At 38.0% G+C, this 27,807-nt stretch overlaps 1 protein-coding gene across 1 annotated transcript; it reads right to left on the bottom strand.

The window, feature by feature from the left end:
• Positions 1 to 10,681: 10,681 nt before the first annotated feature.
• Positions 10,682 to 27,255, bottom strand: LOC306888275 (homeobox protein aristaless-like 4). Its single transcript, XM_079446472.1, has 4 exons — positions 26,633 to 27,255; positions 19,332 to 19,648; positions 13,204 to 13,332; positions 10,682 to 11,786 (listed from the first exon to the last, which is right to left on the bottom strand). Exons 1-4 carry the CDS (start codon positions 26,967 to 26,969, stop codon positions 11,469 to 11,471), a joined length of 1,101 nt encoding a protein of 366 aa, XP_079302598.1. The 5' UTR covers positions 26,970 to 27,255; the 3' UTR covers positions 10,682 to 11,468.
• Positions 27,256 to 27,807: the final 552 nt, after the last annotated feature.

Genomic DNA, 27,807 nt, shown 5'->3' with positions numbered 1-27,807 from the left:
TAAATACACACACATACAGTACATTTTTGAAAATATTTACATGTATATATTTATATTCATATAATTTATATTATATATAAATATATTTAATATATAAACAACATTTTTCTGAAATATCAAGATTCAAGAGATTCAAGAGTTTTATTTGTCACATACACAATTATACAGAGTATAACCAGCAGTGAAATGTAGGTCAGGTCCGCTCCAAGGACAATGCAATTATAAAGTATACAAATATTAAGAGAAGAAAAGTAGAAAAAAATAAAAAAAATAAAATAAAAGAATAAAATAAAAAGATAGATACAAAATATAAATATAAATGTGCAGGTCAGTATGTTGTTGACTTAAATAGTACTAAGAGGAATGTGCAAAATAATGTGCAAAAAAGTTGTACAGGGTATTTAAATAGCAGCAATATGAGGTAGAGAAAAATTATGAATAGCTTATTGATATGGTGATATTTACATGGAGTCAAGTGATGTTATGACACAGAGTTAGAGTTTAGGAGCCTGATGGCCTGGGGGAAGAAGCTCCTCCTAGGTCTCTCAGTTTTTGCCATCAGGCTATGGAAGCGCTTACCAGATGGAAGCAAAGTGAATAGATGGTTACCAGGGTGATTTGAGTCCTTGATTATTTTGACAGCTCTATTTTTGCAGCGTTTGAGGTAGATGTCCTGCAGAGAGGGGAGAGCAGACCCTGAGATGCGCTCAGCTAAGCGCACAACTATCTGTAGTGCTTTGCAGTCCTGATTGGAGCTGTTTCCATACCACACTGAGATGCACTGAGTCAATACACTTTCTATGGTCCCTGAATAGAAAGTTTTCAGGATTGCTGGTGAGACCCTGAATTTCCTCAGCTGTCGCAGATGGTACAGTCTTTGCCTGGCTTTCTTTACCTGTGTTTGGATGTGTGTAGTCCAAGTCAGGTTCTCGGAGATGTTTACACCGAGGTACTTGAAGCTGCTCACCCTCTCCACAGGGGTCCCACTGATCATATGAGGAGTGTAGGGCTGCTGCTGTCTCTTCCTGAAGTCCATGATCAGCTCTTTAGTTTTGCTCACATTCAGAGAGAGACAGTTGTCCTGGCACCATGATGTGAGTCTCTCTACCTCGTCCAAGTATGCGGTCTCATCGTTGTTGGAGATGAGGCCCAGAACCACAGTATCATCAGCGAATTTGACAATAGATGTGGAGCTGTGAGAGGACACGCAGTCATGCGTGTTGAGAGAGTAGAGCAGGGGACTCAGGACACAGCCCTGTGGGGCTCCTATGTTCAGAGTGATGGAGTTTGAGGTGAACTGGCCAACTTTCACCACTTGAGGTCTGCCGGTGAGGAAGTCTTGAATCCAGTCACAGAGTGAGGAGTTTAGGCCAAGGTCTGTGAGTTTAGATGCCAGCTTGATGGGGACTATAGTGTTGAAAGCTGAGCTATAGTCAATGAATAGCAGCCTTACATAATTTCCATTGTTGCTATCCAAGTGTGTGAGGGAAGAGTGGAGAACGTGAGAAATGGCATCGTCCGTGGATCTGTTTGGGCGATAGGCAAACTGAAGAGGGTCCAGAGTATCAGGTATGGAGGAGCAAATGTGGCTCTTTACAAGTCTCTCAAAAACCTTCATGACTATAGATGTGAGGGCAACTGGGCGATAGTCATTCAGGCAAGAGGGTTTATTGTTCTTTGGCACAGGGATAATGATGGATTTTTTGAATGAGGTGGGAACCACGGCGGTAGCAAGGGACTCATTAAAGATAGAAGTGAGCAAACCAGCGAGCTGATCGGCGCAGGACCTCAGAACACGGCCGGTTATCCCATCAGGTCCGGCTGCTTTCCTGACGTTCACTTTCTTTAGCGCCCTCCGAACCTCATCCTCCGACACGGTGATTACAGGATCATCGCTGCTCTGCCTGCTGCTTCCAGACGCGCTGGTCGGCAGAAACGCGCCGCCGCCGTTGCCATCGAAGCGGCCGTAGAAGATGTTTAACTCGTCGGCCAGCAACGGATCTGCTCTCACCTCCGCGGAGGATTTGTTTCCGAAGTCACAGATGGTCCTCAGTCCCTGCCACATCCGTCGAGAGTCGTTGAGCTGGAAATGAGACTCAATTCTCTCTCTGTATCTGTGTTTGGCGGCTCTTACTGCGCGTCGGAGAGCATAGCACGATGCTTTGTACTCGCTCGTATTCCCAGACAGAAGAGCCTCATTGTAAGCGGCGGTGCGTGTGTTAACCGCGGCACGGATTGTTCTGTCCACCCACGGTTTCTGATTGGAGAATGTCCTTATCGTTATTGTTTCTGTAGCTTGCTCGGTTAGTGTGTTTACGAAGCTTAATGCTACATCCGTGAACTCGCTGACGTCAGAAGAACTCGCCCGGAACATGTCCCAGTCGACGTCATCAAGCGCCGCCTGCAGCATAGTCTCTGAGTGGGAGGACCAGCGCATCACTACTCTCTGCACCGGAGGTTCCTGAACGAGCCTTTGTTTGTATCTCGGTGTTAGAAAGATGGCGGCATGGTCCGATTTGCCAAAAGCCGGTAGTGAGCGGGCTTTGTAGGCATCCTTGAACTGAGTGTAGCAATGATCCAGTGTGTTTGGTCCTCTAGTTGGACAGGATACATGTTGATAAAAGTTCGGCATGACCTGCTTGAGGTTGGCTTTGTTAAAGTCCCCCGCGATGATGAAGGCAGCGTCAGGATGTTTGTTAATGTGGCCGCTGAGCACATCGTGAAGCTTAGACAAAGCCAAGCCAGTGTCCGCCTGTGGTGGAATGTACACAGCAGTAACAATGATCGATGAAAACTCCCGGGGCAGATAAAATGGGCGGCAGATAATGGAAAGATGTTCCAGATGAGGCGAGCAGGAACGCGACAGAATGGAGATATTCCTGGGGTCACACCATTTCTTGTTGATCATGAAACATACTCCTCCACCCCTGGATTTACCGGCCTCTGCTGTTCTGTCCGTCCGAAAGACAGAGAAGTTATCATTCGGCATTACAGCAGTGTCCGGGACCGAGGACGAAAGCCACGTTTCTGACAAACAAAGGATGTTACAGTCCCTAATGTCCCGTTGGAAACTAATCCTGGCTCTAAGATCGTCCATCTTATTCTCCAAGGATTGGACATTAGCGAGGAGAATGCTTGGGAGAGGAGGACTGTGAGCCCTTTTCCTGAGTCTGACTCGAATTCCAGCGCGCTTCCCGCGGTGTTTCTTGATCCGTCGCCTCGGGGGGGTGTTGTTTATCTCCGCGTTCCGAAGAATCTCCAGAGGCCACGCAGGATTCGTGGATAAAGTGTCCTGAAACAGGTTGGTGTAGCGGTTTCCAATGTCCAAAAGTGTTTCTATGTTGTAGGTGATCAGTGCCGACGTGAGATGTGTAAAAAGAGAAAGTAAAACTAAGTAAAAAAGAAGGTAGAAGCAAATTCTCAGTGGAGCGAACCTAACGGCGTCCGAACACAGTGGCGCCATCTTGTTATATGTACATAAATATATACATGCATGTGTGTATTTATAAATGCAAAATAATTATACACAGTACACATGTCAGTCCTGTGTGGTGTGTGTCATGTGTTCCCGCCCCTTTTGTGTTTTTATTTGGTTTGTTTCCTGTCCTCGTTGAGTATGATTATTAGTTAATTTTTGTCCAGCTGTGTTTTGTAATTAGCCTGTGTATTTAAGTTCCTGTCTGTTCAGTTAGTTGTTGTCTGGTCTACTCGTTCCTCCTGGTGTTACTGTGTGTCTGACCTGCCTTGTCTTGCCCTGTTGAGTTATATTAAAGACTGATTTGGGTTTACTCCGCGTCTCGTGTTCCTCGTTCCTCCCCGATGTGTGCACCATGACAACACACACATATAACTTTTATTTTGAATGCGATTAATCGCGAATAATTGTTTTGACAGCACTAAAATATATATACAGCCAACTCACCTTTGTCCCACAACAGTTTTCGGGCATCCCTCCACCACCCCAACTCCTCACTCCTAACTATTCCTGTCCAAGCTTAGGGATATGGGGGAGTTCTCTGGGGTTGGGCTGAATTCTGACCTTGGAGCCCTCCCCTTGGACAGCAAGCCAAATATGCATAATATGCGCACAATCTGAGTCAGGCACGTGCACACATAGACATAAAAGGGGGCTGGAGCACCAGCAGTGTAGCATACATTGATCGGCACATGCACATCACAGACAGGCAGAGAACTGCAGAAGTGAAGCCCTCCCGCCCTCTCCAGTTGTGTTTATCTTGGTGTGGAGGTGAGTGGTGATAAACAAAAGACTACCTGTGCCTCGAATTTACAGCTAATTATCCAAAAGACAAAAGGCAAATATAGTTAATTTGTCTTGCTAACATCAGCTACCATAGACTTGCTGCCACCTACTGGCAGTTTTAATTTCACATTTAAAGTATCTATTCATTTTTTTTTAATCAGTATTCAATGTTTTACGTTTAAAATATAAAAACAGTATTAATGCATTTGTAACTGCAGGTTAAATGCATTCATGTCCTGCATTAAACAGTGTGTAAATGCATCTAAATGCCACTTCTAATGCAGCTTCTGTGTTTTCTCTGCATTGCAAAGATTAATTTTGTCAATACTGATTTCATTTGCTTGGTAACAGCTTAAATGACTTATTCTAATTGAGTGATTCAATTTAAGAATTTGACTGAAAATATGATGCACACTCATGCAGGGCTTTATAAAGATAAAAATGCCCATAAAAGGTAAAAAAATCAATTTAAACTTATTGGAAAAGATTAATTTCTACCACTGCTGTGAACTGGTCACCACAGAATATGCAGAATATCAAAAACTTTAGGAGTCAGCCGTCCATGGTAGTCCTATAAGATATCAGCACAATAACACACTCAGCAAAATATTGTCTAATTATCATTATCGATAAAATCCCAGAAAATGTGGATATATTTTTGTCAATATCGCACACCCGTAATATATTTTGCGTTTTGTTTAGAAAATAATTAAATTAATATGAAAAGTGCCCTTTTTTCAACTTGAGCCCCTGCCCCTCAAAATGTCTGTGCACGTCCCTGATCTGAGTATATGTAAGTTTGAAGTCATGAAATAGATATCAATCTGAATGACTTTTTCTATAACAACATTACTAATAAACTGTTGAAAATAATTTTTGTCTGGCATTTTTTAAATACACCCTTCCAGGAGAATCATGCACTGTACCCAGAAGCAGGTAAGAATGGTAATAAAAATACATTAAACAGAAAACATAATATCTGTAGAGAAATGCTTCAGTGAGTGGCAGGTGACAAGATTTACATGTTTTCTTATGTTAACAGCTTTCCATAGAAGATATAAACATTCAATTTTTCATTGCAAATGTGAAAAGTCTAGAGTGGACTAGGCTAAAACCTAGACCTTCTTCGGAGAAGTGAACAGGCCACATGGAGACAAACTGTTTAAATCTCTTAACATTTTTTTCTTTATTCTTTATTTATTTATTAGTACTATTTTCAGATGTAACTCTTAGCCTATATTTTCCAAAAGTCGTGTTTTTTATTAGGGTTGAGTAGGTTTCTGAAATCTGACTTTATATAAGGAAAAAGACAAGCTATATTATCTGTGCTTGGCTGAAAAAAAGGGGGAGGAGGGGACTATTACTTAAATTAGTTGTAGTGAATTGTGTAGATACAACTAAGATTTGTAGCTTTTGTAAACTCTTTTTTTAGATTAAATCTGCAGATTTCGAAAGATGTCTGCCGCCCTCATGTGGCTGTGAAATGAAACACAGCCACCACCCTCTAAGTAAGTTCAGGTCAATTTTAACAACGGTGAACAAAGTCAAAGAGCAAATAAATAAATTAGAGCAACTAATAGAACTCAGACCTGTAATGTGAACACATTCCTTTGCAGATTGTCAGAAACAGAATTCTTCTGAAAAATCCAAAAAGATATATCATGGTTAGTGGATCATGAAATTTCTGTATAATTTTCCTTGAAAGAAGGTGGGTGTTTAATTTGTCAGGGGATTCTACAGCATATATATTTTAGATGAAAATAATATATGATAGAGGAATTTCAGGGCTACTAACTGAGGTGGTCAGAAATGTATGACTACATCGCATTTGTAGTGCAATGATGTACTCTGTGTTTGAATCTCATTCACATAGCTTCAGTAGAAAAGAACAATAAATTCAGTACCCAGTACTTTCTGATCAGCTGGTATCCTGTATTACAGATGTGAACTCATTCTGTACCAGTCACAATCTGTATTGATAAAAGCGCTATACAAATAAAGGTGACTTGACCTCTGCCACTCCCAATCCATCGCCCCATAAATTCCTCATAAATATTAAGGCTATTAAGGAAGTTCATAAAAACCATTGATTATATTGGTTTCATTAATAGTATTTAGTAAAAAATAAAGAAAATCAGATTTGTGACTTTGCAACATCTTGAAAAGTGATAAATGGCCAGCGTTTAACGACCTAATAGATGATGTGACTACGAAACATTATAATTAACATGTGTGCAAAACAGATTTAAATCATGTGATCTGGTAGATTAAGCAGCCAATAAAGGTGGCAGTATTTTATAGCCATAGAACCAATCTGACATATTTTACTGAGGTTTTTTGATGCAGTGCATTCAATGTTTCTCCCGTTCTCTGCATTGTATCACCCTACACTTTTTCTTCGGTCATAAACTTCTTTATCTTTGTCTCCTGACGTGCGTTTGGGTTTCTGTTTGTGCGTGTGAGATGGAGAGAGTTTAGCAAAGCCCAAGGGACTGAAACTCTGCCAGAAATGTAAGAAGAGTGAAGGGATCGGACCGTTCACAGAGTGAGAAAGTAAAAATGGGTTGTGTGAGTGCCAGACATCTTCCCTGATGGATTCATTTGGGAGAGCTCCAGCCTCATCTGGAAGGCTGTCAGGTCCCAGCGGAGGTTTTATTGGGTGACAAGCATTGTGTTGGCTCTCTCCTTACAGCTCTGGATGCAGACCAAAACTGTTGCTCAACACAGAAGAAGACAAAGTTTGCTCCTTAGTCCTGTGAAATATTTTGAACTCTGGCACTCAGTCTGTGAAATACTTGTTTTATATTGTGTCCATTTTATCTTAAAAGTTGTTTTCTAACAACTTTTCAGAACGGAATGAGGGCCCACTGCCCTTTGCATGCTTTAAACATGACAAATAAACAGAATTAATGTTTAAATTTCAACAGACATCCTTACCAATAGATGACCTACTTGACACACAGGTGCAAATTTCCATATGCAATGTGTTAAAATTATCTATGGCTACTTTGTATTATTAATATAAGGAATTAAAAATAGGATACTTTTGCAAAGCAGTTTAAACTGTTTGGAATAAAGTCCAATCCTTGGTTGTTGGGAACTGTTCTTTTGCTGAGGAGCAATTTGCATGTAAATCACTCTCTTCCTTTTTCCACACCCTTTCTCTGGTTTAGCTGACTAATGCAGGTTTTTTGCAATGAGAAAAGTCTGTATATTGGAATTCATGCATTCAAATGATTTACAGCAATTATTTTTGTATTTTAAAACAATTAGCTGTAAGCTCACCGCTGCACAAAAAATGGATGATATAACTTGACAATAATAACCTTGTCAAGGCTTGTCAAAACTGCTGTCTTCTCAAGTAGAATAAAAGTTTGTTACGCATGTTTGAATGTTTAGTTGGTTGTAAGTATTCCCATAATCATTTTAAATTAATATATTTCAACATTCTATTATACAGCAACAACATACAAATGGATAAAATGCTTTGTATTTTACACAGACTTGTTAATGTCTGAATTTCATGACACATATACAGTACAAACTTGTACAGTATTTTCAGGATGGAATTTAATGATCATTTTACAAAAGAAAATTAGTTATGTTATCAAGAATAACAACAAAAAACAGGAAAACTATATCATTCATTAAATTCAAACACACATAGGAAGCAAATCATTGTATAATCCAAAGTGCATGCTGTACAAACACAAAGAACTGATGATAATATTTAACTGTAAGTCTCAGTAGTATTTAAACTGAGGAACTGATAAAGGAACAATGGAGCCACATTGTAGAAAACAACAGTGGTCTGTGTTCAGCCCTCTCTGAACACAGACCACTGACCTCTCTCTGTTACATTGTCTCCATCATTTAGAAGTGGAAATTAAGTTTTGACCTTAAAATTCAATGAAGTTTTAGCTAATCTCAATCAGAAGTCTGTAAAGCAATTTTTCCACTGATTACAGAATGAGCTTTCTTTAAATCTACAATGTGTAACTTTTGACCCTTTATTGGTTGAAGCATAAAACTACAAGTTATCGGTATTGTTATCGGTATCAGTCATTTTCAAAAATGATTTGCCAATAAAATAATTTAAAAGCATTTAAAGAAAGTTTTTGTTAGAGACCTTGTTATTCTTAATTTTAACATAAATTTTCATTTTTACACCAGACATATCGGTTCTAAATATCGGTTATCGGTCTAGTTGATCTGTAATAATCAGTATCGGCATTGCCCCTGAAAAACACATATCGTCAACCCCTAGTAATTATGTGAATATTTTGGTCATTTGTAATTATATCAAATGACAAATATCATGACGTAAACAATCACGGACAAATGATGAAAGTATGCCGTTTTCCAGGTAATCCATCCTAACAGTTCTAATATGTTCATTTATTGTAGGCTTCCTATTGATTTAGGCCGAGGCAAAAACAGGGTTTAGATTATGAAGCCCGTTCATTATTTAAATTTGGTTAATATCAATCAAAAAGTTACATAATGTAGCTTTGACCATAATCTTTTTAATATCTACTGTCGACTGGATCAATTAATCCTAAGAAAACTTGAATTTACTTCTGTCAGCATTTAATAAAAAGCCATCATTTTGCAGCACATTATTGCTAGTGAACCCTAATGGCACCAAACCGAGTGTTTCTTTTCACACATCATGATAACCAGAATGTTGAAGGCCTAATGCTGCATTGAGCCAGGAATTTAATGAAGTTAGGCTTATGTTCCAGCTGATGGAGTTGTATCCCTCTAACACAAAACAAACATAACATTCCAGCATTTGTCTGGAAACAATGTCCTATTACCTCTGCTTTAGAGAATGTGGCTGTGATTAAAGGGAGTATTTTGGGGGCATGAGCTGGATGGAATCTGAATGTTCGACATATGAAGAATGAAGAGAACAAAACCTGATGTTCATTGGCTTCACTCTTAAAAATAAAGGTGCTTCAAAAGGTTCTTCAGGCGATGCCATGGAAGAACCATTTTTGGTTCCACAAAGAACCATTCAGTCAAAACCATCTTTTGTTTACCTTTTTATAATCTGAAGAACATTCTTTCACCACAAAGAACCTTTTCTGAAACAGAAAGGTTCTTCAGATGTTAAAGGTTCTTTATGGAACCATTTAAACAAAAAGGTTCTTCTATGGCATCGTGAAGCACCTTTACTTTTAAGAGTGTATATAGAGTATCTGTAACGCCGTCTGGATCTATTAGGTGTGCTATTTGTCTGGGACAGAATTCTGCTCCCTGCAGAATGTCTCACATAGAATTGGAAGCAGTTGTTCTTGTTTTATTATGCCTCCATATTCTAGCCCATCCTTAGTGAACTGTTTAAGCCTAGTGCATAAGAACTGATGCCAGAGACATCTTCTTAAGCTTTACTAAAACCAAGCACTGACAACAATGTGCCCTGCTCAGGTATTTAGTTCAAATAATTTGATAAAATGTCAAACATTTTGATCCAGCAAGCTTTCATGAAGCTAAGTGCAAATTTGCTATTTTATCTAATATTATGTACTATGTGGAGCACTTTCACTACTGTATACAGGTTCATAATTAATATGAATTATGCATAATGAATAATTAATTCTAAAATGAAGATCAAGGTAACCCACTAGTAATGACTCAAGTATTACCAAATCCTTCTAAAGGAACTACTAATTACTTGGATCAGTATTCTAAAGTGAAGATCCTAATAACTCCCTTATATTGGCTGACGTCATTGTAAGCTTTTGCGATATACGTAAGGTTCTGGATAGTAATCACTCAAGTGTTACTACATCCTTCTGAAGAAAATGAGTAGTTCCTTTAGAAGGATGTAGTACCACCTGAATAATTACTGTCCAATACTTTACAAAACCCTCAAAAGTTTACAATGACTTCAGTAATTACTAGGGAGTTATTATGATCTTCACGTTAGAATACTGATCCAAATAATTAGTAGTTCCCTCTGAAGAATTTGGTAATACTTGAGTCATTACTACTGGATTACCATGACCTTTACTTTAGAATTAATTATACAGTATGCATTATTCGTATTGACTATGAACCTGTATACAGTAGTTCTTAGTATTTCTTGGGGAGGTATGTGAAAAAAATAATAGTTACTGATTAGCTAATAGTGAACTACCTTAGACTTAGACTAAGCACTATCACTTACGAATTCATTAATCAGAGTTTCTTGTTAGATACTAGTAGTGTACTCATGTGTTCTTGTGTAGTTATTCATTAATGATGGAACAGTATTCTAAAGTGTTACCCACAGAGGGACATTTTCAGAATATCTACTATTCTATTTTCAGAATATCTAAGATTCACTACTGGCACCATTTATTGTATAACATCCCATAAAAAACAATTTTGTTCCTACACTACCATGAAGTTTGAGGTCAGTAAAATATTTTTGAAAAAGAAATCAATACTTTTATTCAGCAAGAATCCATTAAATGTATCAAAAGTGACAGTAAAGACTTTTATAATGTTTCAAAAAAATATTTCAAATACATTCTGTTCTTTTGAACTTTCTATTAATCAAAGAATACTGAAAAAAATGTATCAGTTTCTACAAATATTAAGCAGTACAACTGTTTTCATTATTATAATAATAAGAAATGTTTCCTGAGTACCAAATCAGCATATTAGAATGTTTTAAAGGATCATGTGACACTGAAGACTGGAGTAATGGCTGAAAATTCAACTTTGCCATCATAGGAATTCTTTAAATCTATTAAAATAGAAAACAGTTGTTTTAGCCTTAAAGAGCATAAGAGATTTCTTTCAAAAACAAAAAAAATCCTGCCGACCCCAAACCTTTGAACAGTGGTGTATACGTCTGGTAATTAGGGCCAAATATATAAATCTGGTAAAAAATATATTTTTTTAAAAAAGGGCAAAATAGTGCATACTGATTTTTTTTCTTTCTTTGTTCAATGTTAATACATGGAAAGTCAGTATATTCATAAAACAGTCTCCAATTTGAAACTGGCTCTTTGTTTTCCACACATTCAAGCACAAAGTCCCACTGCACAATACACTTCCTCTAAAAAACTTCAATATTAAATCTCCTACAAGTATTTTAAAGCTTCTAGCCTCTATTTCTCATGTTCATATTGGCTCCAGATGGCATAAACCTCATTAGTGCTGACAGCTTTGGGCTGAGGTTGTCTGGTCTTCTGTGTCCCAGATGAAGGCATCATGTGGCCCATGTGATTGCAGCATTGTGCTCCTTTGCTTTCATACGCAGGTTGGCGATGCTGGAGGATTTGCGATCTGGTTCAATGCTGAGATCAAATCCATTAATGGTTCCACCCACTCCAGAATTGCCAAAAAGACTGCCCATGTGTGTCTGTCCCATGTTTCCACCTGGACTTGTCATACCAAGGAAATCAGACACACCACTAGCAGAGTGAGGGTGAGGGGTCATGCATGAAGCTATAGTATCACAAGGTACCACACAGCCAGGCACTGGTGAGGCTGCACTGCTGCCACTTAACCATGATGGGTTCTGAATCTAAAACATAAACAAAGAAAAACATATTTAATCATATTTAAAAATATGAGTGAGTCATTTGAATTATTAACTCAAATGACTCATTCATAATGCTGATTCATTCACAAGTGTCTGGCTGCATCCTAATATGCATACTTCCGTACTATATATCAGGCGGAAAATGGTGTGTGGAATGACTAGTATGTCCTAATCCACAATATTCATAAAACAGTATGAAAAAAGTACCCGGATGACCTAATTTGTAGTTCTATAGCTGGATTTCATTCATATCCTATAAACATTCATACTACTGTACATATAACTTACAGTTGAAATGTAATAACTTACCCTAATGTAATAAGAAGTACCCTACTCACAGAGTATGCCATTTTGGATGGAGCCTCTGCTTTATGAGTGAGTCACTGAACTATTCACTCAACTGTTTCATTCAAAAACATTAAAGTAAAGTTGTGACGTATTGTCAAGTATGGTGACCCATACTCGAAATTGGTGCTCTGCGTTTAACCCATCCAAGTGCACGCACACACACACACACACACACACACACACACACACACACATGTTGGTTTTTGTGGTTTATGGGGACTCTCCATAGGCGTAATGGTTTTTATACTGAACAAACTGTGTGTGCTATTGCCCTACACCAACCCTACACCTAAACTTAGCCCTCACAGGAGACTTTGTGCATTTTTAGATTTTCAAAAAAACACCATTTAGTATGTTTTTTAAGCCTTTTGAATTACGGGGACATAGGCAGTGTCCTCATAAACCACCTTCATATTGTAATACCTCTGTCATACCCATGTCATTATACAAATTTGTGTCCTCATAAACCACATAAACATGCACACACACACACACACACACACACACACCCGGAGCAGTCGGGGAGCAATTGGGGGTTCGGTGCCTTGCTCAAGGGCACCTCAGTCGTGGTATTGAGGGTGGAGAGAGCGCTGTACATTCACTCCCCCCACCTACAATTCCTGACGGCCGGGGACTCCAACCCGCAACCTTTCGATTACGAGTCCGACTCTCTAACCATTAGGCCACGACTTCCCTAATTCCTTAATTCATTCAGAAACAAAATAACTGTCTTTACGAGTGACTCACTGAAATTCACTCAAATGATTCACTCAAATGAAAACACGGATTCATTCAGGTATGCTGCTACTGTAAATATTGCGGATAAAACGTAAGATGTAAATATAAACTTCTTGATCATTAAACTGTTGTATAAAAGCAGTATCACTTTTGCAGTTTTGTTGCTGGTCTAAGATCAGCATGGTTGTGATTTGACTGCACATCACATCATTTTTAAGGACTAAGCATCAAACACAGTTTTTAAATTTCATAAACTACATTTGTATATATACAGATAGAAATGTATGATCGGTAATGCAGATTTTCCTTTTACCTGTGCATAATTTTCTGGTCGTGTAAGAAGAGGAAGCTCATATGTTGTTGAGAAGTGTGTTCGAACCTGCTGCATCTGACCAAAGCGTTCTCTTTTTCTCCATTTGGCCCGGCGATTCTGAAACCACACCTGCAGGAAATAGGCCAAATATTTGATTATTTGAAATATCTGTCTGCAAAATCTCAAGATTTCGAGTGAATACATTTTGTATTCTATTGTTTAAACTCCATGCTGTTTCTATTTTGGTTCTGAATTACTGATGCGGCTTATAACGGTGCACATTATTACTAATGTCTATCTACTGAGAACTGGATTCTCCTTCTAGTAACCTGTAGTGAAAAACTGAGCACATGCAAAGCCATAAATCGTAAGGCACATGAAAGCCATGCCACGGCTCCTCAGCTGACGTCTTTAATGTGCTGTCCACACTACGCTATTTATGTATGGATTTGAACTCGCCCGTGCCAGCACAGGTTGGAGCTCTACTCTTTGATAGCTGTTCCTATCAGCCTCGCTTATGTCTGGAGCTGGTCCACCTCATCAATCACAATGAGGCCAGTTCTGATCCGCTGTTAGTGCGCCTTGACACAAACCAACAACCCCAAACCACTGAGTGCTCTCAGACCTTAAACATATGCTTCTATATAGTATAATGATATAATGGTATAATGTTATAATGTTATAATGGATATAATGTTTCTGCTCTTGCTTGTTACATTAAATTACTCAAATCCAGAAATATAGATATTAACATGCGTATGTCTGATGCAGATTTAAAGGGAGATCACACAAAATGACATTTCTGACATAATATACTCACCCTCATGTTGTTCCAAACCTATATACATTTCTTTTTTCTGCAGAACATTAAAGAAGATATTTTGAAAAAGGTTGGTAACCAAATAGTTTTGGTTCCCATTGACTTCTATTGCATGGACACAAACAAACGACAACATTTGGTGACCAACCAAAAATAGAATTTTCATTTTTTATGTGAACTATCCCTTTAACTTTGCAGAATTTATTACAGGTAAAATAATGAGTAAATATGTAAATTCAGTATGATTGTTTCCACCCAAAAAATACATTATATATGATACATTACTGACTGTAACTACATCATATTTTGGGGAAGTCGTGGCCTAATGGTTAGAGAGTCGGACTCTTAATCCAAAGGTTGCGGGTTCGAGTCTCGGGCTGGCAGGGATTGTAGGTGGGGTGAGTGAATGTCCAGCGTTCTCTCCACCCTCAATACCTCAACTGAGGTGCCCTTGAGCAAGGCACCGAACCCCCAACTGCTCCCCGGGTGCCGCAGCATAAAATGGCTCCGTGCGTGCGTGTGTGTGTGTTTACTGCTGTGTGTGTGCACGTTGGATGGGTTAAATGCAGAGCACGAATTCCGAATATGGGTCACCATACTTGGCAGTATGTCACTTCACTCATATAAATTTAACACCATCAAATATGTTGATAATAAAGCAATACACAAATGACTGGCGTTCAGTATTCTGCTATATTTTCTGATATTTACATTCATTATTTACTTACTCATTATTGACTTGTAAACAGACATGCATCTGTTGTGTTCAGATGAGAAATTCCATGAATTTTTTTTTTTTACAGATGTTTGTTTTCCAATAAGAGCCTGTCAAGTTTCTCCCTCAACAATTCCTGTCATGTCACACTATGATAGAGAAGGTTTGTTTCTATTTTTCTACCTAAATGGAACACACGCACGCGCGCGTCAGAAAAAGGTCTTAAGATAAAAAAAAGATATTCAATTTGTTATTGATTTAGAAAAATTGGTCTCCAAAATTACCATTGGACCAAATAGATATTAACTCTCTGGTATGTAATTTATGGAAGATGATTCCCATATTTAAGCAGTTATCCATTTATGCATGAGTATGCTTTCATGGACTATTTTAAAGGGCAGCGGCCATCTCTCCATACCACTGAGCTTAAACTTGGATTGTGGGATGTATCTCTGTCCAATCACACTACGGTTTCCAAAAGCCCCAAGAGCCCTAGACAGGGTCACATTCAATGGCACGCTGCGGTCACTAGAATGGGGAACCATAAAAGTTACAAAAGATACAATGCATTTAAACTTTTATTTATTTGAGCTACAAAATATATTGCTTGAATTAACTTAAGTTGTCTTCTAGGAGCCATTTACATATGAAGTAATTTGATCTTTCAGCCCAATGTCATGGCCTGCTCCTGACATCCAAGTACCATAATGATCATGTCATCTGTTTTGGGAATCTTTGTAATTGAATCCCTGTCTCTTTGGACATTTATATTGTTTTTCCTTGGTCTACGAAATTTAGCGCAATCAGAGATAATGACCAAAGATCAATGACCCGAGCAGCACCTGTATACTTTCTGTATTAACGTTGTTCCTCTTTCCTCTACAAGGGTGGAAATGTGCTGAAGATGAATTGAAGGACATTGTACAATGTAAATCTTTTTTACATTAAACATTTGGTTTAATGGCTAAACTAAACCAGCTGAGCAGGCTGTGAGGCATTAAATGAGACAGAAAGAAGTATGGAAGCCACATTCTGCAGCACAATAAAAAGTAAAAAGGTAATTGTGACTTTTATTTTACAATTCCGACTTATTTCTCACAATTCCAAATATATATATATCTTGAAATTTTTACTTTTTTTTTTCTTTTTTGCACAGTTCTGTTCAATTGGTTCTGTGCACAATTCTTGCCATTTTAAATTCTTATATCTTGCAATTTTGAGTTAACATCTCGCAATTCTGACTTTTTTCTCTTAAATGCAAGTTTATAACAATTCAGACTTTATCTCTCGCAATTGCAATTTTTGATTCTGACTTTTAAAAATTACAAATTTATAACACAATAATGACTATTTCTTGCAGTTGCGAGTTTATATCTTGTGAGTTAACACCTGCTAATTTTGCACATTTCAACTTTTTTCTTAAAATTCCAAGTTCACAATTCTGACTTTATTTTTCGCAACTGCGATTATATATCTTGCGATTTTGAGTTAACATCTCACAATTCAGATTTTTTTGTCAAAATGTGAAATTTATAACAATTCTAATTATTTCTCGCAATTGTGAGTTTATATCTTGAGAGTTAACATCTTGCAATTCTGCATTTATTTCTCACAACAGCAAATGTATATCTTGCAATTTTGAGTTAACAACCTGCAATTTTGTCTTTTTCTCCGAACTGCAAGTTAACATCGCAATTATTTTGCGAAAATTTTTCTTTTCTCGTTACTCTGAGTTTGTCATGTTTTTCATCATTCTGAGATGCAGTCTTTCTCCTTCGCTCTTTCTTTTCTTCAAACTCAAAATCTGAAGGGAAATAAGGATGTTAGAAAGTGAAAGAGGAGAATGTTCAGGCTGGAGTTTGTTTACATTTCATGTTTAATTTCCTGACGCCTAAGCCCCCGGCTTTCCAGAGCTGCCCCCTCTGACCTCTCAGAGACCCACAGACTGGAGCAGTGGACCTTTTGTGTGGATCCACAGACACACACTTACACATACTCTCATTGTACGCTGCCATGTATTACATGTGTGCTTCACTACACATATGTGCTCGCATCTCAATATGCATGTTTAGAAAATAAAACGATACCAAATTACATTCCAAAATGTTCCAAGTATGTCCAGAGGACAAAAACTATGATATCATCCAAAACATCCTCTTTTACAGAGTGTTGAGGGAAAAAGTCCTGTCTGATAGAGAGAGCAAGCAGGACAGAGCAACAGCCAGCACTAAACAACAGCGCTGGGGAGGAAAGCAGGAGGGGCTCATCTCAATTACGTATGTCTGTAGGTATGTATTTGAAATACGGGTCAAACCCTGTAGTCACTCAACAGAGTCTGCACTGTGTTATCAGCCTACAGAGGTAATTAGACTCATGTGTGTGTGATAGTTGGTTCTGTTTGGACTCGGAATGAATGCAGTTACTGCACTGTACCTTCAAAACATGGCCAGGTTCCTGACAATGCCTCACTCTCTGCTTGGAAATTGATTATGGCATCTCAAACTGTGTTTTCTTCCCCTGCCAGAAAACGTGTGTTTTTTCCTCCCTAACTCTTTTTAACATCCTCAAACACTGTGGTGTAGAGAGGTACATTAAACAGGGACTAGAATTTGGAAAAAATATTTGGGTCCAACTTCTCTGTCATGATGTCAGTATTGAGATCTGACTCTTGCACAGCAGTGGCTATTGTCCATTTTTCTTCGCAGAGTAGAATCTAAGAGCAGAATCTACAGACTTTATGGGCTGATTTTGGGGGTAACCTATAGAATTCGGAGGAAAAGACTTTAAAGTGTTCAAACTGAGTTGCTAGAACTAAATGGAGCTCTCAGGAGCTCTTAGAAAATACATTTTGATTTACAGAGATTATTACCAAATAATAACAATAATAATTATTATTCTTATTATTGTTGTTGTTGTTAATAATAATAATAATAATTATTATTATTATTATATAAAACTATAAAATATGATCCATCTATTCTCCAAACGCTTCTCCTCTTTAGGGTCACTATAAATATTATTTTTAAAGGAATTAAATATTTTTTTGGTATAGTTTTATATTATTTTGTATAATATCCTATATTAAAAATAGCATCATGTTTTATAAAAGTAATAATAGTAATATCTAAATAATTCAATTCTTATTTATTAAAAGTATGAACTATTTGTCAGGATTATGGACTGTTTTTGTTGTTTTTTGCTCCCCATGTGTTCCGTGACCAAGGTTCTCTGGAGCAGGAGGACCATACAAGACTGTTCCTGTTGTTAGCTAACGCCACCAGCAACCCGGACGACGTGCTCTAAGCATTCTATGATGAAAGCCTGAAGACCGCGTGCAGAGCGCTGTCGTCCGAAGATGGTCCTCGAGAGGATTTCGCTGCCTTCGTGCAGTGGATCCACTCCAGTCCCAGAGCCCACCGATGACGGAGAGCCATTTCCCGCTGGGACTGCCATTCTCCAGCATCCCTCACCTCCGCCTCCGAGGCCCGGACTCCGCCTCGGCCCGTTGACCCAGCGGCTCCACCTCGGCTCCTACCTCCCTTGCCTCCATCGTCACCCGTCGATCCACCAGCTCCACCGGGCTCCCTCGTCCCTCCGGCTCCGCCTTGGTCGGGCGTCGACCCGCCATTGCCTCTGGACTCCTCTCCTCTGGTTGTGCCTCGTCGCTACGTCCCACCGGCTCCGTTGGGCTCCTTCCTCCCATCAGCTCCACCTGGGTCCTCAGTCGCCAGAGCCCTCGGCTCCACCCTGGCCCCCCTGATCCTGGGCACCCCCCTGGCTCGTTGGCTCTCCGTCTCCGCCTCGGGCTCCTCCACCACCTGCTCCGCCTCCGTTACTCGGCCCCCTGGAGTCGGCAGCCATCCGTCCTCCATGGCTTCTCCCTCCGTCGGCTCCACTGTGGGCCGCTGTTATGGCTGTGGCCTGGGTCCTGCTGTGCTCCTCCTGCTCTGGGTCCCTCCTGTCTCTTTCCTGGCTCCTCCCTCCTTCATCACTCTCCTGGTCTCTGTCTGCCGGCCCCCTCCTGGGTGTCCGTCCTCCTACTGAGCCGCCTCCCAAGTTCCCACCCACCCCTCTGGGTATTATATCAGGATTATGGATTGTTTTTGTTGTGTTTTTTTGCTCCCCATGTGTTCCGTGACCCAGTTTCTCTCCTGTCTGATTAGTCTGATTATTAGTTGATTCCCTGCACCTGTCTGCCCCTAGTTTAGGTTAGTATATAATGTGTGTGTTGCCTGTTGATTCATTAAAAGCTATTATATTTGAATAATCTCTGTGTCTCCTCGTTCCGTGTTCCTGAGAAACGTGACACTATTTTAATACAATGTTGAATATTGTTTTATATAATATTATATATTAATGAAAATGGTCATGTTTTATAGGAATAGTTCAAATAATCATATTGCTGTTTTACAAACTGAAGAACGTTTGGTAATAACTGACAGACTGTATAGAAATAAAAGTAACGATCAATATTAATTTCTAAACTACCGCAACTCTTCTGAAGTGTATATGAATCTACAGCATACTGTTTTTTAATGTAATTTACACAGCAAATATATCAAATTCTTACAGAGATGGGCTGACCAGGCTTACCTGCACCCTTGCTTCTGTGAGGTCTGTCCTGAGTGCTAGTTGTTCTCGAGCGTAGACATCTGGGTAATGTGTCTTCTGGAAAACCTTCTCCAGCTCCTCCAGCTGATAGCTGGTGAAGGTGGTGCGGTTCCGTCTCTTCTTGCCTTTGTTGCTCTCGGCTTCACTCTTGTCCAGAGGACTGCCGAGCTCAGAGACAGGCCGTTCTGTTTGACCTTTGACCCCGGAGTCTTTCACATTGATGTAACTACCATCAATACCTGTGGGATCAGCAGACTGAGGCATCTCTGTGTCTGTCAGTCCAGTGCCATTCCCAGTACCTGGGAAAAGACATATTTCTATTCATTAATTGTGAGTTTGCACAAAATATAGGAGAAAGAGGGTTTATGTTGTCCTGTTTCTCAACCCATTACCATCCTTACAGAAAAGTAACTTAACTAAAGCAGTGTTGAAGTGTCTGAAGTGTGGAGACAAATTAACATTGAACCACTTTCACAAAAAAACTCTCATCTACTCCTATACAAATATTCTTTATTTCAACATAAAGGGGGTTCTGTTGTCACCTTAAAGAGCCTCTAATATATAACAAGCCTTTCTTTAACTTAGTTGAAAATATGTTCTCCATGTTCAATGCCTGAATCAGTATCTTGATGAAAGTATAAACATGCCAGGATTGTAAGTAAATAATCAAAACATGCCTGTTCAAATCATGCTCTACTGAGGCTCTCAGTTCCATGATCTTTTCAACAGTGTCAAAGTTATCTGGGTGTTTAGGGTGTTATAGTCCCAGACAGTCTGAACCTTTTCCACTCATGTTTGAGCAATTCAACCAAACTATTTCTTATTTTGTACTTGATGTCATTTTCAGGATGTTGAGCTGGGATTTCGTTCATAAGTAAAATAATGTGTAATAGCGTTATGTGCTGAAAAAGTGATAAAATTGCAGGCACCTTACTGCTAAAACTGATTTCATAGATAGCATTTTATGTATTCCCAAAACAAAATACACAGTTAATTATTATTTTATTATTAATAATTAATTATAATAATTATTAATTAATTATTAATATATATATACTCTCAGAAATAAAGGTACAAAAGCTGTCACTGGGGCGGTACCTTTTCAAAAGGTACATGTTTGTACCTAAAGGGTCCATTTTGGTACCTTAAAGGTGCATATTAGTACTTAAAGTGTACATATTTGAACCTAATAGGTACAAAACTGTTCCTTTTGAAAAGGTACCGCCCTAGTGACAGTTTTTGTACCTTTATTTCTGAGAGTGTATATATATATATATATATATATGTATATATACAGTATATATTCAGACCCACTTTATAATAAGTGTCTTTAACTATTATTATGTACTACCATTATGTATTGACCCCTTAGCCCTTTAAACCTAACCATACCATAAAAACTGTCCATAATCTTATCCATATCCCATCTCAACAACAATACAATGTTTTGCAATACATCATGAACACAATACATACATACGTACCAAAATAAATGATTATTGTTTGATATAAGTACATAGTAGTTAAAGACAACTACACGTGATATTTGCCTTTGTTTTTGTCTCATATGCCTTATATTTTATCACATGCTCTTCAATGACACTGCTGCCTTCTTATCAACCTGCACTCTTTATAGCTTTTGATAAAACTTTATTAAAGGCAAATTTGTCGATTGCTTTGGGCCAAAAGTAAATGTTGCATTATATCCAAATACTGTGTGCATATTATATTAAAATGTATTAAAAAAATTTAAATTAAAAAGTATATTATTGTCAGTGCTGACAACCTTAGATTGTGATTCTATCACAATAAAAAGTATATTATTAAACAAAAATTTAAATAAAAATTAAAAAATAAATACATTTTAAATTAAATTATATATTTCAATGCAAATAATAATAATAATAAAAAATATATATATATATAAATTAGAAATTAAAATAGGCCTCAATGGCATATATTTTCCTGTTTTTCCCTTCCTCTTGTGATATGGCATGGCAGGTCAAAATCAAAGGTCATAATGGGCCAACTTTGGCCTGCGGGCCCTGATTTGAGCATTCTAGGTTTAGAGTATCAGTTTTTTTGCCATAATATTTTGGGATAATGCAGTTCCTCTGTCTCTCTGTGTTTGGCAGAGAACTCATCATAATTGCTGTGGTGAGCACTTTCAGTCCCACCCTGCTGTCTTTCCTTGGCTTTGTAGCCCATGTTATGCTGAATCTGCGTACCACCAAAGTTTTTAAACAGTGCCATTGCATGTTTTGCATTTTAGAGTCAAAGCTCCTCGGTTTTGGCTGCCATTTTGCATTGACTGCAATAGTCTGGGTTTGATAACTGTCCAAATGTTTGGGGATTTTAGAGATGCTCTGTGTTGTTGTTTACTTACAGTATATAGAACGCAGAGTCAAACTAATGACTAGGAGATATACATTTCATCAGATACTGTTTTTAAAAAAGCTACAGAGCGTCATTCGAAACATAGCAGAAAGCCTGCATTTGCATTACATAGTCTGTGCCTGGCCATTTACACTCGATATATAACAGCACTCGTTGACACAATGCCTCAGCACTTCAACAGAATTCAACAGTGCCTTGACTTAGCTTCATTGCGCAATGGTTACTCATTTTTTAGCATATGCCTTTAGCCCCAGTGACTTACAACACTTTTATTTCAGAGCCAGCTCCCTTGTAGTAACCTGGGATTAAATGTTTTGCTCAAGGGCGCACTAGTAAAAGGGAATCTCTGTAAATACAGTATCAACTCTATGAGGATATAACCTGTTACCTTTGGGCAGCCAGCCCATTTAGCATTAGATTACATTTATGCATTTGGCAGATGTTTTTATCCAAAGCAAATTGCATCGCAAGGTATACATTTCATCAATTTCATCTATTCCTTGCATCAAACCCATGATCCTGGTTTATATAGCACGATGCTATACCACTTGAGATGCAAGAACTCTACAAGAATACACAACTAGTACCAAATGCCTGCCTACAAGCTCACATCCCTACCATATGACAATATTTATATGGAAATTAATCATTTTCCTATGGGCATACTAGCAAATTTCCCCTTTGGAAACAAATCTAATAATGAAAGAAATCACATCTTTTGCATGTCTACTTCAGTACTGATGATGGTATTGCAAAAGTCCTCCAGCCTAGAACATATTCTTGTATTTTCCATTCTGTAAACAGGTGGTTACACTAATACCACTTTTAAATAATCAATTCACACCCAGGCAGAATGTTTAATTGGAGTACATGCTTAGCAGTCACTCCCCTGAGAACACTAACTCCATCCTGATGGAGTCGACTGTGTCTTTGAATTAGTAGAGGTCAGATGTTTACTAGGAGTGGCTATTTAATCACTGCAAGAAACAAGGAGAAAACATCAAAGTGTGATTTAACTAGCTATAAAGCAGCAGGGCACCCATTAGCTTGTATAGAACATGATGGTCTGGGTCAGCTCTAGATATAAGACACCCTGTAAATCACAAAAACACTGTCAGTAATATTCATGTAATTTTAGTGTGAATAATGTAATTCTGTGGATATTAAATCCATTGTTATGCATTCTTCATGGAACCGTATATAGATGCCAATAATAAACTATTATTTTCAATAATGTTTACCTAATCTACCTAAACTACCTAATCTAAACAAATATGGCCTCCAACTGAAAAACTCAAGCAATTAATTGAGAGTTCATTTATCTCATTAACTGTGAGGTTAATTCACACTACTATATGTTGCAGATACAGGTATCTGTGCAAAAGCAAAACTTCCAGATGTTCCTGTGAGAAGATCAATGCCTGTGAGCCGCACAGGAATGTGGATTCTGTGGGAAACCAGGACAGTGTTTCCGTTAAATCTGAGCTCCTGATAAATGACCTCACACATGACTCCCATATACCGCAGAACCGTGCCAGCTTTCTTTCTCCAAGACTTCACTCCCAGATGCGCACTACAACTTAAAATAGCTCATAAAGGGGATGTAAATATTGTCTTCATTGCATGCACTGTGGAGTATAGTATTTTGCATATGGCTGAATATGTATAGAGATATGTATTATTTATTCTCGTAGCTTTGCAAAACTGAAGTTGAGCCACTGATGTTACATGGACTGTTTTGCCGATGTCCTTACTACGTTTCTGGGTCTGGGAACATTACAGTTGCGTTGCTGTCTATGGAAGGTCAAAGAGCTCTCAGATTTCATCAAAAATATCGTAATTTGTGTTCCGAAGATGAACGGAGGACTTACAGGTTTGGAAGGACATGAGGGTGAGTAATTAATGATAGAATTTTGATTTTGGGGTGAACTATCCCTTTAATTTCATTTAAATATTTTGGCCATGATGTCACACCTCTGAAAACTGTTATCCACACAATTAACCAACATACCAGGAAACAGTGTGCAGAATTAATCCAATGTGTAAAACCTTCAGATCAAGCTCGCTACAGTTGATGTTTAATAGCCAACTTAATATCCCATCAACTGTTGAATGCTAGTTTATTTGCACATGTCATTTTGTATGGAAAGGTTATGTAAACCAGTCAGCGATTGTCGTTTTAGGCCTCCCAGTGGTGGGGGAATGAAAGCTTGAATGCTATCTCTGGGAGTCCATACCACACATCTGCCTCTGAATAATGCCCTACTCCCTAGAGCTGCAAGTCATGAATCACTCAGGTTTTTGGAGAGGTTTCATGCTTTAGTCCGTTCTTATGTACAATTAGAAAAGTTCTAAAAAGAGTTTTGGCCATCTGTTATTGTTTTTAACACTTTCAACCCATGATGAACACACTGTGTAGCTTTCCAGGGCTCTGATTGGCTGGAAAGAGCTAAACACCCTCTTATATTTTAGATATAGGTGGCATGATCACATGATAAGTTTACAACCCGCACTTGAAGAAGTTGTATCTTGATTCAGAGCACATCTTCCCTTCTCTCTGTGTTGATCAAAAGTTTGTCTAGATTCCCAGCTTTCTATTGTTCTCCGACTGGGCAATCAGACTTTGCTTGAGGCTGATCTCTTACCCTTGACATCTACAGCACAAACCACAAATGAGCTCCAAGAATGATGTGGGAACCACACAGTGTTCGTTCTCCTCAAACCGCAGACAGGAAAAACGCTCTATAAGCACAGCACTGTCTGTGCATCATCTAACAATAATATCTTCATGAAAGGGATCCTTGGTGATTATCTCATATCTTCATGCCTGCCTAGGAATTTGGTATTACTAACAATTTAACAAAAACATTATTTTCTGAAAATCTTAAAATATGTATTACATCCATGTCCAGTTAGACAGTTAGAATATTTGTATTATTATTTACAAATATCCCTAAATATCACTGTAGTGATTTTTATGTACAATAAATAAATAAATAAACAATTGTAAATGAAATAAAATAAAAAGACCATCCAATTTATTCAAATACCTAATGCTAATGGCCTCAAAATACAGTAAACATATGCCAGATAAGAGTTTTTAAAAATGTATTAATTGTGTGTTTTAGCCTGTCCTATGTATATTATTGTCTCTTCAAATGTGGTTATTATTACAGAAGACAAACATTTTATGTAGCCTACATAGAGCTCTTGAAGAATATTATTTGTTTATATTTCATTGTACAACTTTTAATATGCAGTAAAAGCTAAGCTGTAGATAATATGTAGTCCTTTTGTGTGTGTGAATTGTTTACTTGTTTGTTTGTTTTGCTTTAAAATTAGAGGCATTTCTAATAATAATCCGGATGCATTCTAATTTCCGATGATGGTTTGAATTAATCAGTGTAATACTTTTAATAGCCTAACAGTTGTACCCAAATATATTAACTACGTTTTTAAATGTCTTGTGCAAACAAATACAAATACAAGATACAAAATACGATACAGTATTTCATTAATTGTTTATTTAACTATTTTTATTAACTCATGTCAGAACAGCAAATTAATTTCAGAATGCAACCTTCAGAATGTTCCGACTACATGGTAAAATATATCGAAATGGTAAAAAAAAAAAAAATAATCAATTAGCTTAAATGAAGGAAACAAATAATTTAATGAATCTAATAGGATTTTTCTGACCCCAATAACAAAACCTGCCTTAATTTAATGCATTGATGATACATTCGGTGTCTGTTTTCACAATCACATCGTAAATAGCCTGTATGCGTGATTTACAGCCACAAAAATGGATTTTCATGCCACTGTTTGTAAGAAGAGGATGATAATCTGACTTTTAGTCATTGTAGTTTATGCAGTAACATCTGTAGTATTTCCATGACTTCTGCTTTGATTGTTGTTTATGAGACCACCAGGCGAATTGTTTATGTATTTTTGAGTAAAAAACCCAAGTATTTTCGGCAACGTCCGAGTGACCATAAAATGTTAGATGTGACAAATAACAGGCGGGAATGAATGTGGATTTGGATAATTGCAAGAAAGTGCTTGAACGGGTTGTAGCATAATGGTCCGATAAATCATTCTGAGGCCAAGTCTTTTTTATAATATACTTGTCTGAATAGGCTAAATGAATCGGGCCTAATTTTAACGTTTATTTAGTGAATTTGCGCTCCCTCGTTTGTAGCTCACTAACAGAAAAGTCATAATAGGCCTATTTCTTAAATCCTAACACAACAACACACACAGTTGAGCGAAATACTAATAATAATAATAATAAACATTTATTCGATTTAATTAATACAAAGATGTCATGAACAAGAATCCTGGACTGTTTTGCAATTAGGTGTCAATTAAGAGGGATTTTGCGGATAGGCTACATTTAAAAAGTATCCAGTTTTAAGAGGGATTTTGCGGATAGACTACATTTAAAAAGTATCCAGTTCAAGATTAAAAAAAAAAAAAATTCGGACTAAATAATTTGCAGCTTATTACAAAGTAAAAAATATTCTAAATATTCAAAGTTTCAAATTACTGTCTTTATCAATTATTTAAAAGTGGTAGAAAAAAAAGAAAAAGAAAAAAAAGTTTGTGATTTCAGCACCACTTTGACTCTATTTAAGGCACGTAAAAAGTTTTTGTTTGTTTGTTTTTTAGCGGGGTGAACTGTGCATATTATGGAACAAATATGTGAGCAAATTTAAGTTTATAGGCTACTCAGATTGTTAAAGGCCTTATTTTACCCTTCTTATAGGCTACAGGAAAATGATCAGATTCCAGTGACATCCTAAGCATCAGGTGGAAATATAACCAAATTGCGTGTAATTTCTGGCTACTGATGAACACACAAACCACACCTAGATGCCACTCACCATAGCATGAGATGAGCGCGCCGTCCTCCAGTTTGTGGTCCTCAGGAGGGGATTTACATGTGGGTCTCTGCATGAAAAGATGGTACTTGCTGTAGGTGCTCTCGGGTGTGCTATCATCCAGTGAAGGACACTCTTGGTGGAAAGGACTCCGCGGCTTGTCCCCGTAAGATTGACCTTTTGGCTCCAAATACAGACCAGTGGGACTGTATTTGGAGTCGCTCGGCTGGTACGTCCTGTAAGGACTGGCCTTTTGGACTCTTCCTTGCCCTGATGATGGCGAATAATATGAATCCATGGAAGTCATATCGCAGTATGAGACGCACGTATCCGCGTTCATACCGACAAAAAACTGAAGCAAAATATCCTAACTTTTTTTTTTGTAAATCTAAACGTCACCCTCGCTCGAGTCTCCTCTCATTCACAAACGGCCATGCACTTTCTCACACACCCACACCAGGGCGACAGCTGGAGTTGGTTAAAATGATTCAGATGTTTTCCAGAGACTAGGCAAAAGCAAATGCTAGAAAGCGTCTTTAAGGTTTGGAGGAGAGAGAGAGAGAGAGAGAGAGAGAGAGAGTTCTGGACGGAGGATGTTGTCCTGGTGTCTGCTGGAGCCGGTGGTCCCGTCATGATAAGAGGTCAGGAGCTTTTCCCTCCAACTAACACGTGAGGAACACAACGCATGACAGTAATGCAGTTAGGGACATGACTGACAGAATATAATGTCATACACAAACATTAGACACGAAAATATTTGAATAACTTCCATCATTACTTCATCAAAATAGTTACAAATTGCAATGTAAAATATGAAGAAAAAAAAGATTATGAGGCCATATAAGCACAAAAGTAGAAAAGTTTTTAGTAAAAGAAAAAAAAACATTTATGATATTTTGCAATTATACAAGTTTACTATCAGCTTTACTGCTGCTTGTTATTTAATTAGGGAAGAGTCTTGCAGGTTGAGTTGTTAAGTCATATCAGTTTAACCAATGACAAATGAGTTACAAGATGACTTAGCCTACCTGATCACCACCTTATAAGTCATAAGACTCTGTAAAAATATTGGATTTTCACGCTTTTTGCATTAATGTACTTGTATGTCTTTTGTATGTATAATATAGACATGATTATCTGTATTATATATTGTGTATTTGCTGTTTTGTACATTGCCT

Source organism: Barbus barbus (genome assembly GCF_936440315.1).
Source record: "Barbus barbus genome assembly, chromosome: 22".
Lineage (NCBI taxonomy): Eukaryota > Metazoa > Chordata > Actinopteri > Cypriniformes > Cyprinidae > Barbus > Barbus barbus.
Note: the sequence above shows the minus strand (reverse complement) of the source record. Positions and strands in the feature narration are given on the sequence as shown.

Excerpts from the sequence above, each read along its gene's own strand:
- LOC306888275 (XM_079446472.1), bottom strand. The coding sequence starts at position 26,969 with ATGAACGCGGATACGTGCGTCTCATACTGCGATATGACTTCCATGGAT. Across the intron at positions 13,333-19,331 it reads TCACAGAAGCAAGGGTGCAG|GTGTGGTTTCAGAATCGCCG; the intron begins GTAAGCCTGGTC and ends TATTTCCTGCAG. Across the intron at positions 11,787-13,203 it reads GACCAGAAAATTATGCACAG|ATTCAGAACCCATCATGGTT; the intron begins GTAAAAGGAAAA and ends TTTATGTTTTAG.